This window comes from Pseudonaja textilis, chromosome 1 (genome assembly GCF_049901715.1).
Source record: "Pseudonaja textilis isolate UNSWEBS1 chromosome 1, rPseTex1.2, whole genome shotgun sequence".
Lineage (NCBI taxonomy): Eukaryota > Metazoa > Chordata > Lepidosauria > Squamata > Elapidae > Pseudonaja > Pseudonaja textilis.
This window is the reverse complement of record NC_141990.1, coordinates 98,939,860-98,965,319: the sequence shown is the minus strand read 5'-3', so window position 1 is coordinate 98,965,319 and position 25,460 is coordinate 98,939,860. Positions and strand designations below refer to the sequence as shown.

At 36.2% G+C, this 25,460-nt stretch overlaps 1 protein-coding gene across 1 annotated transcript in view; it reads right to left on the bottom strand.

Annotated features, from left to right (window-relative positions):
• Window positions 1-25,460, bottom strand: part of LAMA4 (laminin subunit alpha 4) — a 109,955-nt gene that overhangs the window by 10,734 nt on the left and 73,761 nt on the right. The window contains exons 20-30 of the mRNA XM_087912821.1: window positions 24,252-24,394; window positions 23,518-23,680; window positions 17,366-17,493; window positions 15,574-15,745; window positions 15,085-15,216; window positions 7,614-7,756; window positions 6,328-6,466; window positions 4,898-5,035; window positions 3,105-3,238; window positions 2,159-2,323; window positions 757-910 (exon numbers count right to left, since the gene is read on the bottom strand). Coding sequence (XP_087768947.1) covers window positions 757-910; window positions 2,159-2,323; window positions 3,105-3,238; window positions 4,898-5,035; window positions 6,328-6,466; window positions 7,614-7,756; window positions 15,085-15,216; window positions 15,574-15,745; window positions 17,366-17,493; window positions 23,518-23,680; window positions 24,252-24,394 — 1,611 coding nt within the window. The remainder of the gene's footprint in view (window positions 1-756; window positions 911-2,158; window positions 2,324-3,104; window positions 3,239-4,897; window positions 5,036-6,327; window positions 6,467-7,613; window positions 7,757-15,084; window positions 15,217-15,573; window positions 15,746-17,365; window positions 17,494-23,517; window positions 23,681-24,251; window positions 24,395-25,460) is intronic.

Here is a 25,460-nt window from a genome sequence, read left to right as displayed (position 1 = left end):
TCTTGTGAAAGAACGAAGTGGAACAATTGACCTCCTTTTGGTCCACAATAGAAAGCGTCTTCTCATATTGCATTATGGTGTGGTGTGCTGGCTTGACAGCCGTGGATAGAAAGACACTACAGAGGGTGGTGAGCACAGCACAAGACATTGTGGGCTGTCCGCTGATATAAATAGATAACATCACTAGGGTTCGCTATCTTAGAAGAGCGAGGAAAATCCTCAGGGATGACTCACACCCTGGTGAACACTTCTTCACTTTCATAGCATTGGGTAGGAAATATAGAAGCATAGCTAGCTGCACCAACAGGCTGAAGAATAGTTTCTACCCATGGGCTGTCAGACTCCTGAATGGAAAATAACTTCATGTCAACATAGTATGATAGACTTGCGGGGACGGTGCATTGTGCAATAAGTTCACATGGTGTAATAAGATTGTGTGTTTGCTAGTAGGATTCACTGGGTTAGAGACTTTCTGTCTTCACTGAGTTGTGTTGGGGGTGGTGGTGGGAGGCTCAGCCAATCTCATTGTACACATTGTACTCTGACAATAAAGGTTGATTTGATTTGATTCTTTTTCTTTTTTCATACTGTACCATTTGTTAAAAACCACAACTTTTGAACAAGATAAATTTACACTGAAGTGTATTTCAATTAAAAAAGGTTTAGAATCTGCACAACTGGCCCAAAGAATTCTGCTATTAGTTAGCATTAGTTCCTATCTAGAAAGCTGTAGGCCAGATATGGACACTCACTCACCCTTTTGCTGTGGCTTTCCTTGGCTTTGGAGGAATTTTTTCTTTTTTTATGAAAAAGGGCAACTGGAGGAGATTCCACGGGACATCCATAAAGAGATGCATGAACTTTCTCCGGGTAGCGTTGGAAGTCTTCCACATCAATATCTCGATCTAATCTATTTAAAAGATAAGTTTATTAAACCAATTTTGACTTTGCATATACATTGAGACTGATCTGTCATCAAATATATTGCTTGTGTTGTCAACTGAGTGGATCTTTACACTTTTGCAGTATCTCTCATTGATATGAGTGTATTAGCTCATAGGCAATGTTGGCTGTCACAGGTCCCAGATTCTGTTCTGTTGTAACTAAAGTGCCTTTTTTAAAAAAAACAAAAAAAACAGAGTTGGTCATCAGTTGAAACTATGACATTCAATGAAACATTCAGGTTTGGCAAGGATAAATAGGCTATTGTCCTCCTGTCCATAAATACTGTATTTTCAGTCGATCACTGTGACATAGCATTTTGGATAAGTGGGTTTCGGTGTGATCCAACTGGGTTTTTCTCGTCTTTTTATAAATTTTGCTTATCTGAGATGTAAGTTGAAGTGATGATAACCAATTTGGCTTAAATTTAGTGTTTTGCTTAAAATTCATCTCATATTTCATAATGAATTAAATCTGCTATGGTTTTCATGATGACTAATTTTTAGTGACAAGAAATATATATTTTGCATAAGCCTTAGAGCAAAACTGGAAAATTGCAGCTAGATAAATAGATAGTTGGGACAGCCAGCATCAACCTAATTTGTTTCGTATTCTTAGTTGTTCAAAGTGCAACATAAAAGCTGCTTAACACTGATAAAGCCTAATTCCATTCAACACAAAACAGAAGAGCAACCAATTATTTTTAATAGGTTTATTTCTAGATAAAGTTATTTTCTTCTATATCTTAAAATAAAATGTATATTAGAACCTGCCTCTCTCTCACACCCACCCACCCACCTTTCATCTCTATCTATCTATCTATCTATCTATCTATCTATCTATCTATCTATCTATCTATCTATCTATCTAATCTCTCTCTTCTCCTTCCCTCCCTCTATCTCTGTCTCTCTGTCTCTGTCTCTCTCTCATCTGTATCTGTTTCTCTTCTCCTCTCTCATTATTTTTTAAAAATAAAACTCTTAATGAAGGATTTTGGAGAATTCAAAAACCTACTAATTGTTATATGACCCTTGGGGTGCTATTACCCCATAGTGAGTTTATTTGTTTTTCCTCTAATGCAGATTCCTTTCCTTTAAAAATAAAATAATCACTTACAATACAGCAAAACGTTAATTTAAAAAAGGAAGTAACCCCCTCTCAGGCAGCAATATCGTGGCTCAAGAAAAGGACCCCCCCAAAACCAAAATGTTCTCACCTTGTGAAATAGGCATTGCTTATGCAGCCAGTAAAGTTTGCTAATTGTGTACTGAGGGGTGAACCTCCAAAGTAGAATTTCTTGGTGCTTACAGGCTTTCTCTCAGCTGCATCCTTTGCCGGATTATTTTTGCTTTGTCTTTTTTCATCTACCCAAAGTTCAAGCCTGCAGAGAACATAGATCTCATGAGGAAATCTTCAAAGGCACTTGGTTGACAAGTGAGAAAATGTCTCATTGCTAGCAGTTATTTTCTTGAATGTTGAATTTGATGAATGACTCACTAGGTGGCAGCCTCCACGTAGGAGAGCATTTTGCAAGCTGCAGTTCCCTAGTCTAGTTCTCAGCTTTGACCTGCTTCTGGTAATATATAATTTAGGCTTAATAGGCTTTAGCCAAGATGCCTTAGAAACATTTTTTGTCAAAGAGGTGCAGGAATTAAAAATAAATAACTTTAATTATCCAGAGATGTAGGGTTTGTACATGAAGGAAACCTCTGCCTTGTCCCTATTGGCTCCCCTTCTGAGTCCAAATTCTCATTTTTGCCCATGGTTGCTGATACACATAAATGCTATGTGTCTCAGGGCAGGATTTCCACAGACATTTGTTTGGGTCTAAATGATACTGGCAACCTTTACTCCTCTGCTTGTACACCAGAAGTGCTTAATGAGTGCTAAAGAAAGGAGAATAATATTGGAATAATACAATAATGATATAATATATTATATTGTATTATATTGTATATAATACAATAATATTGTATGGAAATCAAGTGTCCAACTAGTTTTGGTAAAGGGTGAGCACAAAAGTCCCCCCCCCCCAATTTTCTTAATGAAGTTTTTTCTTTGATAATAATAAGATTGCACTTGATATTCCAACAAATGCAGAATAATGGTATCTATGTATTATGATTAGATGTGTGTAAGAAGAAACATTTTTGCAACTTTACTTTTCAGGTGAGATAGTTGTCATGATAAAATGAGCCTTTCCATCATTAAAGGACTTGTCTGCTGTCTGAACTTTTACTCCTTTTGCATTTAATACCACATTTCCTTTTTCCATGGAAATAGAGAACACTTCTGACTGAAATGAAGAAAAGAACATGTTCTTATTGCTGGGAATGGAAGACATTTTTTGCATTCATTTTTTTTACTTTTTTTTTAATTAATTCAGTTTCACCCACTACACCAAACAAGCTACTCTGGGCAATGTACAACAAAGCTAAACAATAAACAATCAATAAATACCTAAAACCATTAAAAAGACTATAAAAACATCAAGAACAAACAAGTTGCTGATGAAGGGGTATTAATGATAATGGAGCCAACTCACTAGTTCACCCATTTCCTAGGAGTCCCAGACCAGGTTTAAACCAGGTTTTTGGGGGCTTTCAGAAGAGATGAGGCCGATCTCACCTCAAGGGGGAGAAGTTTCCACAGCATGGGTGCCACAGCAGAAAAGGCCCACTGCCTAGGGCCCATCAGATGTAGCTCCCTAACCACCAGAACTTGTACCACTTTCTTTGCTAGATCTGCTGGGTTGGGCAGTTGAAATACCATGAAAGGATATATATATATATATAGTTGTGATCTTGCTGTTTGGCTTCGAGTTCGTGGTCCTGCCAAGGTCACAACTCACCAGCTCAAATCCCCCAGCAACTAAGACTAACCTGAGCACAACCAAGCCCCCACCTGAACAGAACACGCCTCCAACCAATCAGAACACGGCTAACCCCCAACCAATCAGAACACAGCCAAACCCCTACGAATGAGAACACACCCCACCCAATCAGAACACAGCCAAGCCTCCACCCAATCAAGTCCCACCCCACTGGCAGTTAAAAGGAGGAAGCAGCTGCAATCTCACATTACTCTGAGAAGCACAGAGCCGGAGACAGAAGCCTGAAGATGATGAATGAGACTTCATCGAAACGTTGCCTAGATACTTCGAATCTTACGCGGGAGAAAACCCGAACAACCAAAGATCCACATACAAATACCAAGAACCTCAGAAAACAATATATATATATATATATATATATATATATATATATATATGTATATATATGTATATGTATATGTATATGTATATGTATATGTATATGTACATGTACATGTACATGTACACGTACAGAATATGTACATGTACACGTACAGAATATGTATATGTATATGCATATATATATATATATATATATATATATATATATATATAATTGAAGGTTTGATCATCTAATTATCTTAAAACACTGCAGAAAGCACCTTGTATTATACAATATATGAATACAAATGTATGTGCATGTGCATATGTGTGTGGCTCCATACGCACATATTATAGTTATAATCATTGTTATCATCCTAAATTAAATCTAGATCAACATTACATACTGGAGAAGGTCAACTATGTTGTCACTAAGAGACTAAATAGACTTAAAGGTACAAAGGAAACTTCCACTTTCATTCTATCCTCAGTAAGGAGGCTTTAATTGTTTGTCCCCAACCCAATGAAAGTTTTAGCCATCACATTAGTTACAGTTTATCTCAGAGACATCCTTGTTAAATTTATTGGATTGGCATTTATGGGATTTAATCTATAATATCCCTTAATATATCTTCTGCACTTAAAATTTCTTTTTAAGAGCAGCTAGCTTTTTTCTTTAAGACGAAAACAAGACTTTTGTCTTGACCATATTTATTTCGAAGAAATACATTTAAAATATGTGGAAAACAACCCCAGACTTACATCTTCGGTGCAATAAAACAACAGTCCATTAGGCTGTAAAGTTCGGAAATTAAAGCCGCCTTCAAACATATGAAAAGGAGAGATTTTCTGGCTGGATGCGATATAGCTTTCACCATTAAAATATGCTTTGCGGGACATCTGTTCATCAAGTAAACAAAGCAAACATATAGGGAGAGTAGAGAGCAAAAGGTGAAAATAACAATAGCAGGAAGAATCCAAAGGGTCAACTATCACATTCCAAAATGCCCAGAGATTCCAATGTTGATGTGTGATCATCACAGAGCAGTGTGCGTGAACTCTTTATCACACTGTAACAGAGATACACTGTTGACAACCTCTTCTAGAGTTCACCAAACACTGCCACTCTATAATTATTTCCTTCAGTGGGATTCACACATAAATGCTGTTGGAAAGAAATTAGCTTCTACAATAATGGTGCTTTGAAAATTGTGCCTCAACATATCCCATTGAATGAGGTTCAGATAATACTCTTGGAATCTCATGGTACACAGATTTTGAGGATATGCACCTTATTTTTATTTTCTCCTTGCATAGAAGTTAATAACTCAACTGGAAAATCAAGCAGCTTCAGGAAGACCTTAAATCCATTTCCAAGAAAGTTAAGTAGAAGAATATGGCCTATGATGAATAATAATATTATTACTATTGCTGTTGATGCCATAACTGGGAGTACTGTTATTACAAATATTAATATTCATCTAGCCTACTGTCAATGTCACCTACAGGAATTTCAAATGGAAAAATCTTGGTAGGTTGGATAGTTGGGATATGTGTAGGTCAGTGCTATCAAGATCCTAATATCTATATCTGAATCTAGGTCAACTATTCTTAAATATTTTTAAAAATTACTTCTACTGACAACAGTGAGAATTTGATTGTAGAACTTAGGAAATACCACGCCTATGTACTATGATTTTGAAAAAAAAGAAGAAGCTTGTATTCATTTGTGTTCACTTTTTAAAAAATGCTTTGTGGGCCCTTTGCTCACATAATTTGGGGATGCCAAATTATCATTTTGTCATCCTGTTATAGTTAACTATTAGATGTATCTGAAGTTCAGTATGCAATTGAAAATAAGCTTGCTTAAAATCTGATCTGTGGAATGAAAGAAGACAAGACATAAATATTTATTAAAGTGTCAAAACATCTGACTGTATAAAATCTATCATATTGGTTTTCTTTCAGAAATGTATTCTACATTCAATAACAGATACCACTTCCAATTATTTTACTCAAAAGGAATAATATTATATTAAGAGAAGAAATTGCTTTAAGAAATGTTATCTTTACAATTTTATAATACAAATTGGTGAAAGAAAACGAACATATTCACAAAAGAACACAAAAAAGATCACAAAATAAGATTATATATATTTAAAAACAACAGAAAAGCACAATTCCACACTTACAAGTGATTCTTCGGGACAGCCGTAACCAATGCCCAGGGTACCTGGCTCTTCCAACAAATTGAAGTCCTTCTTTTGGAACTGGAAACCTTTCATACAGCCCCTAAAGGATGTACTGATAGCCAGGTGTGAGCTGACACCACTGTGAAGGCATGACAGATGTTTGTTGAGCGACAAGGGTCATGGCTAGTGGATTCTAAATACAGAATGCCAATGCAAAATAAAACAGTAGACTGCACCGTTCAATAGGAAAGAAACGACATCTGGGGAGCTTCTCTCTTTCTCTAGATTCAGCCTGAGAAATACATGTAACCCTAACGTGATTCATTGGCGGAAGTTTTCAATTGCTTAAGGGAGAAGGACAACCCTCCATCATAAAGCAGTTAAATGAAGTAATAGTATTTCAGTGGCTGACCACTGAATAAAGGGCACAGTACCCTTGCTTCACAGCCATCTTCTGATGATGCTGTGAATGACAATGGGCAACTTTATCTATAGTTGGTGGGAAGCTTCACTCTCTGGCATCATTTTACAGCATTTTACATCAAGATCATTTCTTGCCATGTGTCCAGACTGCGCAGAACCCATGATGCACATGGAAATCATGGCTGTGCCTGTTACAATGCTGCACTGCCTTCTTCCAGAAGAACTGTAGTTGGGCGTTTTCATATTATGCAAACAACGCTGGCAAGTGCATTTCTGGGTGTGAAATTTTTTGAAGGATCTGACATGTTTTTCCCCACTGGCAAGTGTGGATTATAATAAAATAGAATTAGCTCATTTGGTTCTGATTCCTGTCTGATCTATCTAAGAAGGCAGACATCCAAAGAGGTACTTTGGTATTCTACAGAAGATATTCAATGAACAGCTATAATCAAAACTCAAATACCCCTCTCTCCCCAAAGAACGGAAAACAAGCAATATGCAACAGATCAGGAAGTGATGTCTGCATTCAAGGAAAGAAGATTACATAAAATGAATGTATAATAGACTACATATTAAATGTGCCCCACTTGGCTGGAACAGAATGGTCCAGTAAAATGCTAACGTATCTTTTCTCAACCTTGATGCCCTCCAAATGGGTGGGCCTCCATTATAAGATGCTCTCTAATAAATCGTCATTTGCTTTGCCTCCATTACTGCATAATACATGATACACAAATTATTCTACCTCCTATAACTGTATTTTAAATTCACATCATTATACTGTATGCATTATGTAATTTATAAATAAACATCAAGTTATAAATGAAAAAAAAAAACTTCTGAATGATTATAAACCAACCAACCTAGATTTTAAAATCTCGGTAGGAGCTCCTCCTATATAGACATCACTAAATGGCATGTTTTTCTTTTCATTTTCCACACTTTTTATATGTCTCCTATCCACTACCAAGATCATTTTCTTGGAATTATGATATATGACAGATATCTGAAATGAAGAAAAATAAAGATAAAAGACACAGAATAGAATCCAGTGAATTATTTAATTTATAATACATCTTTCATTTAGGAGTAAAAAGCAGTGTGCATTCTTCCCCTTGTATTTTCTACCGTAGGTTGCACTAAGGGAAAGTGACTGGCCCAAATCACCCAAGGGAGCTTTTGAGTCTGAGGTTCGACTATAACCTTGATGTTCTTGTTTGAAGTAAAATGTTTTAACTATTATATCTCTCTGTCTTTGGCCTTTTTGTCTATATCACACAACAATATCCTGATGCCTTATAATGGTTCATGAGAAGTCTGTAAAATCAGAACAATTTGTAGAGAGAGAGATGATGGAAAGAGGAAAACAAATTTTGAGGAGAGCTTTCTTTTCAAGTGTTTTGCAAGTAGGTCAAATGATAACACTGAAAGGTCAAATGATAACACTGAAAGTATGGGAAGGAACAACAAAGACAGCCTTAAAAGCTCCATTACTGTCAGCTGTCCAAGGTAGGTCAGGTCAAGAAGTAGAGGATTTCAGGAATGCTATTTTACTCTTATAAAATATAATAATAGAGCCTTGAAAGCCTGTTGAAAACCTTCACTGCTCCCGTTTAAGGACAAAGTGGGATTGTACTTAGTCTTTTTCTTACTTTTTCTATTTTCTCAGAAATTAATTATTTTATCTGTTTCTTTATCAAGATCACAGTATATCTGTCTGTCTATCTGTCTGTCTATCCCTCTATCTATCTATCTATCTATCTATCTATCTATCTATCTATCTATCTATCTATCTATCTATCTATCTATCTATCTATCTATCTATCTATCTATCATCTATCTATCTATCTATCTATCTATCTATCTATCTATCTATCTATCTATCATTATTTTCAAATAACTCAACATATCCAATAGATTTTCCTCATAATAAGAACTTTGTGAGGTGAGTTGAACTGAGAGACAGTGACTGGCTCAAAGTCACCCAGGTGGTTTTCATGGCTAAGGTGGGACTTGAACTCATGATTTCTTGCTTCCAAGCCTTAACCACTGGACCAAACTGGCTCTCTTTTAGGGTATGTACGTATGTATGTATGTATGTATGTATGTATGTATGTATGTATGTATATGTACAGTGTGCATGCATACATGTACAGTGTGCCAAACTTATTCATGTTTAGCAATGAAAAATGTAAAGGAACAGAGCTCAGGACAAGCTATGAAGAACACCTTAACAAGTATTTTTTTAGTATTTATTTGATTTGTCAATCGCTTACAAGATACAGGTATAAGAATAAATATAGTTTTGAATACATGAGATAGATAAAAAAAAGAAAAAGAAAAACAATAGGACAGGGACGGTAGGCACGTTGGTGCACTTATGCACGCCCCCTACTGGCCTCTTAGGAAGGGGGTGAGGTCAATAGTAGACAGTCTAAGGTTGAAGTGTTAGGGGAAGAAACCACAGAGTCAGGGAGAGTATTCCAAACATTGACCACTCTGTTGCTGAAGTATTTTCTGCAGTCAAGTTTGGTGCGGTTAACCTTGAGTGTGTATCTATTGTGTGCTCTTGTATTTTTATGATTGAAGCTGAACTATTCATTTGCAGGTAGGACATTGCAATGTATGATTTTATATACTATATTTAGATCGGACCAGAGGTGGTGTAGTTCTAGATTTTCTAGGTCTAGAGTTTCAAATCTGGTGGCATAAGGTATTCTGCAATGAGTAGAGGAGTGGAGGACTCTTCTTGTGAAATATTTCTGGACTTTTTCAATTGTGTTAATATCAGATACACGACGTGGGTTCCAGACTGATGAGCTATATTCAAGTATAGGTCTAGCAAATGTTTTGTATGCTCTAGTTAGTAGTGTGATATTACCAGAGAAGAAGCTACCTAGGATTAGATTAACAACTCTTAAGGCCTTTTTGGCTATGTAGTTACAGTGGGCTCTAGAACTCAGATCATTTGAGATGAGTACTCCAAGGTCCTTGATAAAGTTTGGATCCTCAACAAGGTCTTGACTATTTAGCTTGTATTTTATTTTCTGTTTTTTTCTGCCAATATGTAAGACAGAGCATTTATTTGTTGAGATTTGAAATTGCCATTTGATTGACCATTCTGATACATAGTCAAGGTCTTTTTGGAGGGTAGTAGTATTATCTGTGATGTTGAATAGCTTTACATCATCAGTGAAGAGAACGCAGTTGCTCTTAATATGATCACAGAGGTCATTTATGTAGAATATGAAGAGAGTTGGTCCTAAAATATTGCCTTGGGGGACACCACTGTTGACAGGTACAGAATTTGATAGGACGCTCCCAATTTTGACCATTTGTTGTCCATTTGTTTGACAGGAATGCTTCTATCCAGTTATGTAGGTGTCCAGAGATACCATAAGATTTTAGTTTTAGTAGTAGTTTGTCATGTACCACTGAATCAAAGGCTTTACAGAAATCTATGTGGATTGCATCTATTGCTTTGCCCTAATCGAGTTGTGTAGTCCATATGTTTTTGCAGAATAAGACTTGCAGATTACAGGATAGTTTTTTTCTGAAACCAAATTGTTTATTAGAGAGTAGGTTGTTTGTCTCTAAGTGGAGGATAATGGATTGGTTAATAATTGATTCCATGACTTTACAGATGACGCAGCATAAGGAGATTGGTCTGTAATTTTCAACTAGGCTGGGGTCTCCCTTTTTTAAAAAATAAATTTTATTAATTTTTAAAGACATACAAAATATAAAACATAAGAACATAAAACCTCTTTTCTGAAAGTTAATTGTAAATTTTAACAAAACGAATAAAACATTTTATACACCATTGACACATCTCCTTATAAACACATACATATCCTTTCAAGTTTCTCATTATTTCTCCCTTTACTTTTATTCAATTGTATTTCTTTTCTATATTTATCTATTTTATATGTTTTTATTCACTATACTTATTTTTTCTTCTGACTAGCTTTATTCTCTTTTATCTTTTATTCTCAATTATCCTCTTCTAACATTCGTCCAAGGTTTTATTAACTCAATCAAACATAAATACACAAAAACACAAAACATAGAAACATAAAAAGCATCTTTTCTGAAAGTTGCTTAGTCCTGGGTTACAACTCTTCGTACAGACACAAATTCAAATTCATATTCATTTTGTATACCATTCCATATCTTATTACCATTTTCAATTTTCTATATAGCTTCTCATCTCTTTTAAATTTTCTTAGTTTTATTTTATTTATCTCATCTCAATTCAAATCATAATATTTATTATTCTTTGTCTGTTCTGTTTCCAGCTATCCATTTATCTTTCTTTTTTAAACTAAACTTCTCCTGTATACTAATTGGAGTATGATGCCTTTATCTCTTTCCCCTACATTTATAATACTTAATATAAAATACATAGCTTACATTGGGATTCTGTTTGGTACATTCTAAAATTATACAATATTATCAATGCCAATACAAATCTATTCGTTAATATTAATATTCATTTATATCTTAAACACTTAACACATTACTTTTCAGTTAAATATCATACTTTTATGGGAACACCTATTTTCCATAGTTATTTCCCCCCCACATCACATATTTTAAATCATCATTTCATTAGAATGTTCCTCCTTCTCCTACTTCAAATCTCTCATTTAGTTCATTGCCTTCTTTTTCTTCACAAAAAAATTCACTGGGATAACACAATCTAATCATTAATATTAATATTCATTTATATCTTAAACACTTTACCCATTTCAATTAAATATCATGCCTTTATGGGAACACTAAGCTTTCCATAGTTATTTCCCCCCCACATCACATATTTTAAATCATTGTTTCGTTGAAATGTTCCCCCTTCTCCTACTCCAATTCTCCTATTTATTTCATTGCTTTCTTTTTCTTGACAAAAATTTCACTAAGTTACACTAAATATTTTATCACATTTTAAATTACATATTGTTTCCAATTTTCTAAGATTATTTCTAAGTACAAACATAAAAATACAATCTTATGTACCTTTCCAGAATCCCTTTTTCAATAAAGTTTACCCATTACCTCTAAAAGACTTTTGTTTCTTTGCATCTTGCTCCCCACCATTGAGGCTTCTCATCCCTTCCTTTCTCCCTTGCTTATTCTTCTCCTTGCCCTCTTTACCCCCTTGTCTCTCCACCTCCCTTTTGTTCTTCTGCTTTCCTCCTTGCTGTTGTTTTCTAACATAGTATCCACTTTTCACCTTATTCTTCTCTTTTTTGGTTGTTTTTCCAGATCTTAAAGTCCCCTTTTCCTTTTCCTCTTTCTCCTTTCCTTCCCCAACTAAAGTCACTTGTTCATCAAAAATGGCTTCTTCTTTATCCCAGTCATCCTGTTGCGCAGTCAGCTTTTCATAAGTACAAACCGCCATTTCTAAAAATTGAAAAAGAGTGCCAAGAGAATCCTTCCCTTCTTGTTCTTCTTTTTTATATTTTTGATATTCAAGTTTCAATCCATCCACAAGTGATGCCATTATGGAGAGAAAAAGTTTTTCCAAACAACCACCCAAGTGCTTTTAATCAAAGATAGTTCTCAGGAGTTCCAAAATCACCAAGCAATCCAAATAAGCTGTTTCTTTTAAGTACTTTCTCCTTCTTCACTTTCTCTTTCTGGGGTTAGTATTTAGTCACAAAGTTCCATTTAAAATATATCTTTTAAAAGTCTTATTAATGTTTAATAACTCTTTGAAATTCTAGGCAATCTTCTCCTTATTTTCAAATTCTGCTCCAATTTTTCTTCCTCTCCCTTCCCACTCACAGCAAAAAAGGTTTTTTTTAAATGTTCAGAAATCCTTATCCCTTCAGCATTTAATTACCTCCAATGCAGGTTTTCTGGGGTCTCCCCTTTTTGAAGATGGGGATGACCGTGGCTTTTGACCATATTTTTGGCAAAGAGCTGGTCCTGAAAGATTTTTCAAAGATTATGCTTAGAGGTTCGACTATGGCAGTGGATAGCTTTTTTAAGAAGTAGGCACATATTCTGTCTGGTCCAATACATAGAGATGGTTTTAGATTGCGTAGTGCTTTTTCAACACTGTCTTCTGTAAAATCGATATGTATTAGTAGTAGTCTGTGGTTCAACTAGGAAATACTGGGCATGATCCATTGCTGTTTACAAATACTGAGCCAAAGAATGTGTTAAAGAGGTTGGCTTTGATAGTGTCGTTGTTGCAGTCTTTGCCATTAGGTCCTTTCAGGGGTGGGATGGACCTTGAGTCTTTTAGTTTGTTGTTTACAAAATGGTAGAGAGCACGGGTGGAATTTGTGCGTAGAAGGTTTTCCTCTTGTTTAATGTGATAATAAGCCCATTCAGTTTATATCTGGTGGCATAGATTTTTGTATCGGCTTTTGAAGTTGGCAATGTGACCTGATTTGCTTTTTCGCCAAAATGATCTCTTTTTGGACTGAAGCTTCTTTATTGTTATGGGTAATCTGTTTTTCCTGGTTTTGGGAGTTGTTATTGGTACATATAGTTTGATGGCTCTTTTGATTTCTAGTAAGAATATGTTATAATGGTCTTCAACAGTATTGCATTCAGTGAATAGAAATTGCCAATCAAGGGAAGAGAGATTGTTGATTATAAGATCATAGTTGCCTTTTTTGAAGTTATAATTGGGTATTTTGTCATTGTGATGATTTTTGTGTGGATGTATGTTGAGACAAAAGTCAATCATGTTGTGGTCACTGTTGGAAAAGGGTTCTTTAATTTGTATTCCATAAATTGAATTCAAACTATTGCAGAAGATGAGATTGAGGCAGTTGTTAAGCCTAGTATTGTTGGTTACTAGCTGTTCCAGTCCCAGATTTGTTACAGCATTGTAGAGGGTTGCATGTATGGGTTCAGTTGTACATTCGTTTAGGGTCCAGTTAATATGAGGTAGATTGAAGTCACCAAGAAAGATAAAAGCGTGTGGGCAGGATGTTGCCCATGTTAGCAGTATATTTAACTTGTTTACATGTTTGATATCATAATCAGGGGCTCTGTAACATAGTAAGAACCAAAATGTGATATTTAAGGTCAGTTCACAGATAATGGTCTCAGGAAAAGCATTCCCTGTATTTTGCATCAAGCTGAACAAAGGATAGATTTAACAGTTGTAGTAGGTGGAGGATGATCTGCAGACTAAACAATCTTCCTTCCCTGTTCTTTCTTCGCAGTATTTTGAAAGTTTGTGATTTAGGCACCTTAATTTTCTTGGCCTAGTAAATTATAATTTCAGGTGTTTGGTCCTAGAAGATTACAGAATTCCAGACTTTGCTGGTCATGCTGCTGATGTTTTCCCAGCAGAAATGCATAGAAGAAAAGTTGCTGTGGGCTCAATGTAGTCCTGATGATATAATCAGGAAAAAAAAATGCAATTTTAAAAGAATCCTATCTTAGGCACAAAGCCATTTGGGTAACCTTGGGCCTGTCACTCTCTCCATCCTAGAGAAGAGACAGTGGCAAATCATTTCTGAAAACTTTTCCAAGAAAACCGAGTCAGGGAGAGTCAGGTTCAATTCAACCAAAGGGGGAAAAAAAAAGATTGAAGCCGTTTACATTAGAAGATCTGTCTGCTGCAATTCACAGCAATCAATGTATGGCTTTGTGTACATATGCATATATGTACAATATCTTTTTAAAAATAATAAAGGTAGGATATAAATAAATAAATACACATACACTTTAGTGCTTATACCAAAGCCTTCTTCCTCCCAACATCCAAGGCAACAGACATGTCAAGGTTGGGGATGGGAGTGGGACAACAGCTAAAGGTGATAAATCCTGATACTGTATAAAGTTTCCCTTGATGGTTGCTGCCTTTCCAGCTTTATTCCTAACAGTTTGTTATAGTATTTATTTATTTATTAAATGTATATGCCTTGCTTTGCATCTCTAAGGTGACTCTGCCTGTCGGACAGATAGCATTCGTTGTTTGGAGTCAAGATCACTCTACAAATTAATTCTGAGAACTCTTTACTTTGCTTCCTCTTCTATACTGAGTCCTTTTCTTTCTAAAGTTCAAAAGTTATTATTGGTGGTTAATCATTTGAATTGAAAAGGGAAAAGAAACCCTTTTTGGAACCTTTATTCAATTGTTGTTGTTTTTTATTAACAAGTATTCGTTCTTTCACTTTGTTTTGGGAAAATTATACGTGTTGACACTTCAAGCTAACACTGGTTGATGATTTACCCTGATATTCACCTTTTATATGCCTACTGCCCTTAATAGGCACTATTAATAGGCATATTAATTCTAGGGGAATCTGCTTGTTTTGTTGCTGGTTAGACAAGCTAGACAGAAATGAAGATAATTAGGCAATTCACCTCATGGAACTTTGCATCATTAATCAGAGCCTTCTTCATATTATCTTCTAGAATCACAGGGCCATTACTGAAGCCGAAATCATACTGCAGATACAGGTATCCATTTTGCATCTCCAGGCTGAAAAACATACTCTGCATAACCCCAAAATTAGATTTTTCAGAAAAGATTGGATTTTTTAGAGATTAAAAATGTATATTTTATACTCTTTCTCAGCTGATAAATCTATTAAGACTAATTAATAACCATTCTGCTTCCCATTATGATAGTCCTTGAAGCAATTTACAATCAACAGGCAACATTCAAATTCAAGGAATAATCTAAAGCAGTATAAAATGATATGAAAATAATATCCAAATAACTTCAAATAATCAGTTGGATCTTCCTCAGAAACAGAATTTAAATAATTTACTTCTTGCTATATCTAAACAGATATAAATCAACAAGATAAGAACTCATAAAATGTGTAATTTCCCCCCCTTTTTACTTACTCCATTAACCATCAGAAGGAGAAGACCATTATCACTTGGTGTTCGAATTTCTATATCAAAACGAGTCACAAGACCAAACTTCCCTCTGCTCTCAATATTCTTTGCCAAAGCATAACCTGAGCCATCAAAGAAGTAGTTTACAACTCGGCTCTGGGTAAACGCCAGTTTATCTCTAACATGAAGGAAAAAAAGACATAAAGAAATATTAGGAAACTGGACTATATTCTACATGAGGGGTGTCAAACTCAAGGCCCAATGGGATGCTTAAATCCGGCCCATGGGGCCGGCCTGGAAATATCAAATACCTGCAGTGCCTCTGGCGGCTAAAATGATCTGCATGTGGCCCTCTGTGCCTCGTTTTCACCCTCCATGGCCTCCTGCATTACTCTGCCAGCCGAAAATGGGCCAAAAACAGCCCCCCCCCCAGAAAGGACAAAAAATGGGCTTCATGGCCCATTTTCAGCCAGCAGAATGCTATAGGAGGCCATGGAGGTAATAAATGAGGTGCATAGGGGCTGTACATGGACCCTCCGTGCCCCATTTTGGCCGGCATGGTGCTGCAGGAGGCATTGGTCCTGCCCCCCCCGCCACCGCCAGCCCGCAGAGAACTACAATGCTGATCCAGCCCTCAAAGAAATCCAGTTTGACACTCCTCTCCTACACTCTGGAGACCTAAGATAAAAACCAGATTCAGATGGAACAAACTGACATAATTGATCTGAATGGCAATTGATTATCTAGTCTGGCATTCACTGTATGGTTTAGGAGATATACTTCTGAAATGTTTACTGGAAAGGCAGGATTAGTCCTGCTGTTAAGAGAGCCTGAGACAAATGACCCAGGTCATTTTCTCTTTTCCTATTGGGGGGCAGAATTGAATAGCCCCAGGGCATGTCATAAACTATTTACCACTTTGGGTATGATAAAATAGAAAGAGAGTGCCATTTTGGTTTTCACTCTAGGATCTTATTTTCATTCATTTTGTATTAAATACTTTTGACTTTGGAAAAGCCTAAAAAAGGTTAACATAATTTTTGATAGATCTTAAACATGCCGAACTGAAAGGGATGTGTACAAACTAATGGAAAGAATTATCAATGGGTGCCTTTTGAATAAAACAGCAATGTCTTAGAAATTAAAACAAAGATGATCCCATTCCCATAAAATCTAAATGTATTGGTCAGGAGTTATGTGAGCCTAGGTAAGATATAAGCCAATCAGAATTTTGAGGAAAGCGGTAAACAATCAGACCAATGAGCATGTTGTCTCACATGGAAAGTTCTCTTGATCTCCTAAGCTTGGCCATCAATGCAGCCTGTCTCACACACCTGTACTTTATGCACCTGTGCAGCCTCTCACTTTCTTTTCACCCCACTATATTTACATCTGAAATGTTTGAAGTTATTGGTTAAGAATTAAACATTGTATAGCCCTGCTCACCAAAGCAGAGCATATATTAGTTTTGATTGTTGGGGCAAACATCTACCTTTTGTTGAATTAATATTTGTTAACTGTGAAATGGCTTTTGATTGCATGGTAGAGATCAGCCAGTATTTTGGATGCATTACTGCATGGTTGAGATCATAGCTGCTGGAAGTTCAAAAACATGGAGTATCAGTATGATCTCCTGTGTCCAGATACTTTGGGGACTCCAAAATCATAAAACACTCTGGATCTGTCTGGCCACTTGATAAGTCTTATTTTTGGAAATGATTATACCCAAGGTAAAAGTACTTTTATTGATTGATTGAGGGATTGATTTGTTCAGGCTACCCAAGATGGATCAACTTACCTGATACAAGGTATTGGTTTGGTAACATTATAGATGTTTTTGAAATTATACAGACTAATGACATCATCATTCAGCGTGGCAAGTTCCAAGCATCCAATAAAGCCAGGCAAGTCCAAACTTGGAGGGACCTTTAAAGAGAGTATACACATAATTCAGATTAATCTCATAAGCCTCACAGGTTTATTCTTTAGTTTAGTGAGCAAAAGCATATTTTGCAACTTCTCCTTCTGCTTGTTGAATTATTTAAACTCAATCCATTCATATGTAGACTAAACTGATAAGGCCTATTGTTTTTGCTCTTAGTTACTGATCATTTCCTCATTACTTGCAACATTGATTTAGTGCCCTTTCAACTCTATCACAAATACACATGTTTTGTGTGTGTGCATGTGTGTGAGATAGCATATCTATCTATCATACATACATATACATATATAAGTGCACATATATAATATACACCAGAGGTGGTATTCAGCAGGTTCTGACCAGTTCTGGAGAACCAGTAGTGGAAATTTTGAGTAGTTCAGAGAACCAGCAAATACCACCTCTGACTGGAAATTTTACAGTACCCTACCCCTGCCATGCCCACCAAGCCACGCCCACAGAACCAGTAGTAAAAATATTTGAATCCCACCAATGATATGCACACACACACATCACACACACACACATTTTTCTAATTCTACCTCAATACCTATATCAATGATTAGATAACCAATTTCTAAAAATAATTAATTTATCTATTGTTTAATTGATTGATTGTTTAATTGATCAGTGTGATTAGAGTGTTTAATGGAGACAGTGTGTACTGATTAATATTAAAAAAATCAGGCTTAATGTAATTTAATTGATTAGTAAAATTAGTGATTCAGTGAATTTAATTGAACAGTGTATTTAACAATTAGTGTAATTAATTAATTAGGCTGATTGTTGCTTAGCATAATTACTTGACTAGGGAGATTATTGTAATTGATTAATTGGTATGATATTGGCTATATTGATTACCCAAAATTGTTTTATTGAGTAATTTAATCAATGTACTACCTCAACAAACTCACCATGCCAGTAAAAAAATCCAATACCAAACCACAACCTAAAAAAAAAAAATCCCCACCAATGAACCACAAGACTCCTGCACATGCTTTATATGCTCTGTAACTCTAAAGGTTAATGAAAATTCCATCAAATGTTCTCTATGTGAAAAATACGCTCATCATGACTGCCTGGAATTACCCAAGCAAATGACTCAATTCCTAAAAACATCCAATTATGCATTTCCATTTTTCTGCCCACCATGAAAACCCAAACTGAACAAACATATAGCCCTGTTTGAAAGAGTTGACTCTATAGAAACGCGAATATCATCCCTTGAAACCACAGTAGCATCCCTGGACACTTTAAATGAAAGATTAACTAACCTTGAAAAAAAAAAGAAGACACAACACAAAAACCTGAACATCCAATAGCTACAAACCAACAACTGCAACCTAATCCACAAAAAAACATAAATCCAACAAATAATGATATCCAAATCCTCGTCAGAGAAGCTGTCGAGTGCGAACGAAAGCATCCTAACGCCATCTTATTTGGTCTAGAAGACATTAATAACAATGATGATATCACAATTGTCCACAACATCATCAGTGACTATCAAGCATCAACTATCTCCCCTGATGAAATACTTGACATTTCTCGCATTGGCTGAGAGCTCAAAAACAGAGATGGCTCTGTGGCCCCACGCTTCTGCAGCGTCATTTGCAAAAATGAATTAAGCAAACATAAATCCATTTATACTATAAATTCACTTGCCAAAAACAACACCAACCATAAAAACCTCCGATGTCATACTGACCTAACCTTACAGCAATGTGCCTGCTCCGATATACTATGCACAAAACTCAAAAGTCGTCTAGACAATGGAGAGGAGGACTTGTACATTGATTACTGTGCAGACTGTTTCAAAAGAAAGTCACACAACCCACAACTCAGCATCCAAACCTTCTTCAACCAATCCACCATCACCCAAGATTAGGCACGCATGCCCCCAACTATCTCAATTCAAACTACAACTGGCCTTAAATGCAAGCTACTCAATGCAAGAAGCCTTGTAAATAAAATACCTGAATTTCTCCTCTTACTAAATATGGCTAAATTCAACATCATATTTGTCTGTGAAACATGGCTCAACACATCTCTCCCTGACTCCATTACCTCAATAAGGGACTGTCATGTTTACCGATCAGATTGTGAAATCCGTAGAGGAGGTGGTGTTGCTATCTTCTATAAAAAGTTACATCTAAATAACATCCAAGTTACCCAAGAGCTTGCTCTTCCTGAGACCATTATCTGTGAAGTGACCTTAAATATCACATTTTGGTTCTTACTATGTTACAGAGCCCCTGATTATGACATCGAATATGTAAACAAGCTAAATACACTACTAACATGGGCAGCATCCTGCCCCCACACTTTTATCTTTCTTGCTGACTTCAATCTACCTCATATTAACTGGACCCTAAACGAATGTACAACTGAATGTACAAACGAATGTACAACATACATGCAACCTTCTACAATGCTGTAACAAATCTGGGACTGGAACAACTAGTAACCAACAATACTAGGCTTAACAACTGCCTCAGTCTCATCTTCTGCAATAGTTTGAATTCAATTTATGCAATACAAATTAAAGAACCCTTTTCCAACAGTGACCACAACATGATTGACTTTTGTCTCAACATATGTCCACACAAAAATCATCACAATGACAAAATACCCAATTATAACTTCAAATAAGGCAACTATGATCTTATAATCAACAATCGCTCTTCCCTTGATTGGCAATTTCTATTCACTGGATGCAATACTGTTGAAGACCATTATAACATATTCTTACTAGAAATCAAAAGAGCCATAAACTATATGTACCAATAACAACTCCCAAAACCAGGAAAAACAGATTACCCATAACAATAAGGAAGCTTCAATCCAAAAAGAGATCATTTTGGCGAAAAAGCAAATCCGGTCACATTGCCAACTTCAAAAGCCGATACAAAAATCTATGCCACCAGATATAAACTGAATGGGCTTATTATCACATTAAACAAGAGGAAAACCTTCTACGCACAAATTCCACCCATGCTCTCTACAATTTTGTAAACAACAAACTAAAAGACTCAAGGTCCATCCCACCCCTGAAAGGACCTAATGACAAAGACTGCAACAATGACACCATCAAAGCCAACCTCTTTAACACATTCTTTGGCTCAGTATTTGTAAACAGCAATGGATCAAGCCCAGTATTTCCTAGTTGAATCACAGACAACTACAATGATCTAATACATATCAATTTTACAGAAGACATTGTTGAAAAAGCACTGCACAATCTAAAACCATCTCTATCTATTGGACTGGACGGAATATGTGCCTACTTCTTAAAAAAGCTATCCACTGCTATAGCTGAACACCTAAGCATAATCTTTGAAAAATCTTTCAGGACCAGCTCCTTGCCAAAAATATGGTCACAAGCCACGGTCATCCCCATCTTCAAAAAGGGGAGACCCCAGCCTAGTTGAAAATTACAGACCAATCTCCTTATGCTGCGTCACCTGTAAAGTCATGGAATCAATTATTACCCAATCCATTATCCTCCACTTAGAGACAACCAAGCTACACTCTGATAAACAATTTGGTTTCAGAAAAAATCTATCCTGTAATCTGCAAGTCTTACGCTGCAAAAACATATGGACTACACAACTCGATTAGGGCAAAGCAACAGATGCAATCCACATAGATTTCTGTAAAGCCTTTGATTCAGTGGTACACGACAAACTACTACTAAAACTAAAATCTTATGGTATCTCTGGACACCTACATAACTGGATAGAAACATTCCTGTCAAACAAATGGACAACAAATGGTCAAAATTGGGAGCATCCTATCAAATTCTGTACCTGTCAACAGTGGTGTCCCCCAAGGCAATGTTTTAGGACCAACTCTCTTCATATTCTACATAAATGACCTCTGTGATCATATTAAGAGCAACTGTGTTCTCTTCACTGATGATGTAAAGCTATTCAACATCACAGATAATACTACTACCCTCCAAAAAGACCTTGACTATGTATCAGAATGGTCAATCAAATGGCAATTTCAAATCTCAACAAATAAATGCTCTGTCTTACATATTGGCAGAAAAAAACAGAAAATAAAATACAAGCTAAATAGTCAAGACCTTGTTGAGGATCCAAACTTTATCAAGGACCTTGGATTACTCATCTCAAATGATCTAAGTGCTAGAGCCCACTGTATACTACATAGCCAAAAAGGCCTTAAGAGTTGTTAATCTAATCCTACATGGTTTCTTCTCTGATAATATCACACTACTAACTAGAGCATACAAAACATTTGCTAGACCTATAGTTGAATACAGTTCATCAGTCTGGAACCCATATTATGTATGATATTAACACAATTGAAAAAGTCCAGAAATTTTTCGCAAGAAGAGTCCTCCACTCCTCTACTCATTGCAGAATACCTTATGCCATCAGACTGGAAACTCTAGACCTAGAAAATCTAGAACTATGCTGCGTCCGGTCCGATCTAAATATAGTATATAAAATCATACATTGCAATGTCCTACCTGCAAATGAACACTTCAGCTTCAATCATAACAATACAAGAGCACACAAATAGATACAAACTCAAGGTTAACCACATCAAACTTGACTGCAGAATATACGACTTCAGCAACAGAGTGGTCAATGTTTGGAATATTCTCCCTGACTCTGGTTTCTTCCCCCAACCCCGAAAACTTTAACCTTAGACTGTCTACTATTGACCTCACCCCCTTCCTAAGAGGCCTGCAGGGAGCGTGCATAAGTGCACCAATCGTGCCTACCGTCCCTGTCCTATTGTTTTTTATTTTTCTTATATGTATCTATCTCATGTATTCAAAACTATATTCATTCTTACACCTGTATCTTGTAAGAGATTGACAAATCAAATAAATACTAAAATACACACACACACACAAAATCATTTTTATCCCCCTTCTTACACTCCCTGAGCATTTTTCAATACATCAAGATGAAGTTTTTCTTGTGGAATCCACATGGCTGTTATCAACCTTGAACAATTACCTATTATTATTATTGTATTATAAATATTAGTATTATATACCACTTTCCTGAGCAGATTCAAAGCAGAATAAATGGCAGATTTTCCTTATTTTTATTTATAACAAAATATGATGAGATTGAAAGGGAAAAATTACCCCCTGTCATCCAGTGTGGTCTATATTTGAGAGAGAAGTTGAACTTGGTCCTAGGCCAAAATCTTAACCACTGCACCACTCTGGCTCTGGCTTCAATCTTGGGGATTACAGATAGTCCTTGACTTATGGGGCCAGAATTTCCATTGCAAAATGGTCAGTAAGTGAGTTGTGCCCAATTTTAAAGTGAATCATTGCAGTTGTGAAGTGAATCATGTAGTCATTGAGCAGATTCCATTTCTCCCTTTGTCTCTGCTTGTTGGAAGCTGGTAGGGAAGGTCACAAAAGCCAATCACGTGACATTGGGACACTGCAACTACTGTAAATATATGCTGGATGCCAAGTGCCTGAATTTTGATTACATGACCATGGGGATACTACGATGGTTGTAGGTGTGAGGACCATTTGTAAGTCACTTTTTCAGTGCTTTTATAGCTTTGAATGATCACTAAACTTATAACTATAGGTTAAGGATTACCTATATTAGGCTGCTTGCACAGAGCTGAATTAAAAAAAATAGATACTTGCTTTTTCATTTCTCTTTCAGTATATGCTGTTATCATCAGCAACAGAAGATTGTGTCCAGATTGTTAGCGTATGGCATGGATGCAACATGAATGCAATGTAATTTATACATTTCTTTATTTCAGTAAAAAACATCAGAAGGGGTTATATCATTACATGAATCTGTGCAAAACTGAAATCAATTCTAAACTGTAATGTTATCCCTTAGGAAATGTTAGGATGAAATAATTGGTTTTTTTTTAATGCTGCCTCCCTTTTTGCAAGAGGTTTCACAATAAAGGTGTCATCTTTAATTCAATCTTGAAAAAGACTGAGCGTTCACAGAGACAATGCACTGAACCATTATTGCTCTTACCTTAAAATCTGGAGGCACTCCTCCCACATAGAAAACAGTATTTTTAGCATCCAGATCCAAAAGAGAAGCATCACCTGGAGCCTCTCCTTTATTGATAAACTTTTCCTCAGCTGTGCTGGTAAGGCTTGGGATTGTCAAAAACACTTTGCCATGCTTGCCAATCCTATTGAAGAACAAAAGTCAAAAATGGAGCTCTTGCAATTGCTTGATTGAATGGTTAACAATTTCTGCATCTGTGTTTTTCAAGAGACAGTCAACAAGGGACAATGCTTTGCCTGACATTATTAGTATTCTCAATGATGAACTCTCTCTATGATTTTGATAGATCAAATCTTGAGATTATTTGGGATACAGTTTGAAATACTTTGAAGGAAAAAAAATGGAAGAATGCTTCCATTGCTCATGTTATTTATCTATTTACCTATCTATTTATTTATTTACCTTTTAGAACTTTTTAGCATATATAGTGATCATTTAAAAACCGGTAGGGTTTTTAAAGAAAAATATTATTTTTCCTTCCTTTTGTTGAGGCAATCAACAGGGATAATTAAGCAGCAATGATAATTCAGCAGTGAATACAAATTACAATAATTAGGGATAGCTATTTTGCCAGGTTGTTGATAAGTACAATTAACACTATTAGCAGTCTCCTCAAGTGTCTACATTGCCTTGAGGTTTTCTAATGCAATCATATATGGAATACATCACAAAAGTAGCAGTTGTAAACACATTACCTCTCTATTTTAATCAGATTGAAATGTGTAGGCCAAGAGCTGATTGGCTTAGAATCTAGAGGTATATTCACATCACCAGCACCCAAATTATAAATGTAGACCAGGTTCCCATTCTTAATTGCAAGACCCACATAATTTTTTGTCTAGAGAAAAAAATGAACAAAACATGCTTGTGAAGGTTTCAAGAGAAATAAAAAGCTAATTAGCTTAGCATAGTTCTGCCTCGAGTTGGAAAACTTAGAGAATACAAGGTCACCTTGGTTTCTAGCTTTGTAATGTTCTGAGAAATGGTTAACACAGCACCTTGAAAAATATGATCTAGTATAGAGAAAGGGAAGCTGAACTCAGAAAAGCCTTGACAAAAATATATTGATCTAATCAAGTTACATATGTCACTGTCAGAGAAATGTATTGTCAAAGTAAGCTTTTAGTAGTCAGGAACTGCACTTATTTTTTCATTTGGGGTACAGGATCAAAAGGAGGGAAAAGGATAAAAAGAGCAGGAAAGGAATAAAAAGATGAACCCAGTATTTTTCCCTATGGATTTGTGGAAAATATGCCTTTTCTTTTACTTCTAAGCTATATTAAAATCTATGTTAGAGTACCTACAGCCATTTTCATACATTTCCAAGAGTTGTTATTAAAGGGACCCTGAGAGGGTCACATAAATACTGTTCTGGAGCAGGAGTCTCCAGCCTTGGCAACTTTAAGACTTGTGGACTTCAACGACCAGCCCACCCACCAACTCTGGGAGTTGAAGTCCACAAGTCTTAAAGTTGCCATGGTTGAAGACCCCTGTTCTGGAGCTCATGTGATTCTAAGGCTTCAAAGTGGAGTCCTTAGTGCTCTTTGAGCTTGGTATTTTTTGCAAACATTTCATTAGATAACACTTTCACTGCTAGAAAGAGTGAGGTTTGTTTTCTTTAAAAGCTTGGCCCAGGAGTGGGATTCTACTGGTTTGGACCAGTTTGAGTGAACCGGATATTAAATTTGCATCTGGTTCATTGAACTGGTATTTGAAATGATTGGCTGGTCCTTCCCGCCCCTCCCCTCCCAGGGTTAGGGTTAGGGTTAGTCTCCACACATCTTATTTTCGATGCAGGTAAGTGCAGGGTCCTCATGGAGGCTCTGGGAGGAGGAAAAATGGGCCTTCTGGAGGTCCAGAAATAGGCCTGTTTCTGGCTTCTGGATGGGGAGGCCATTTTCGCC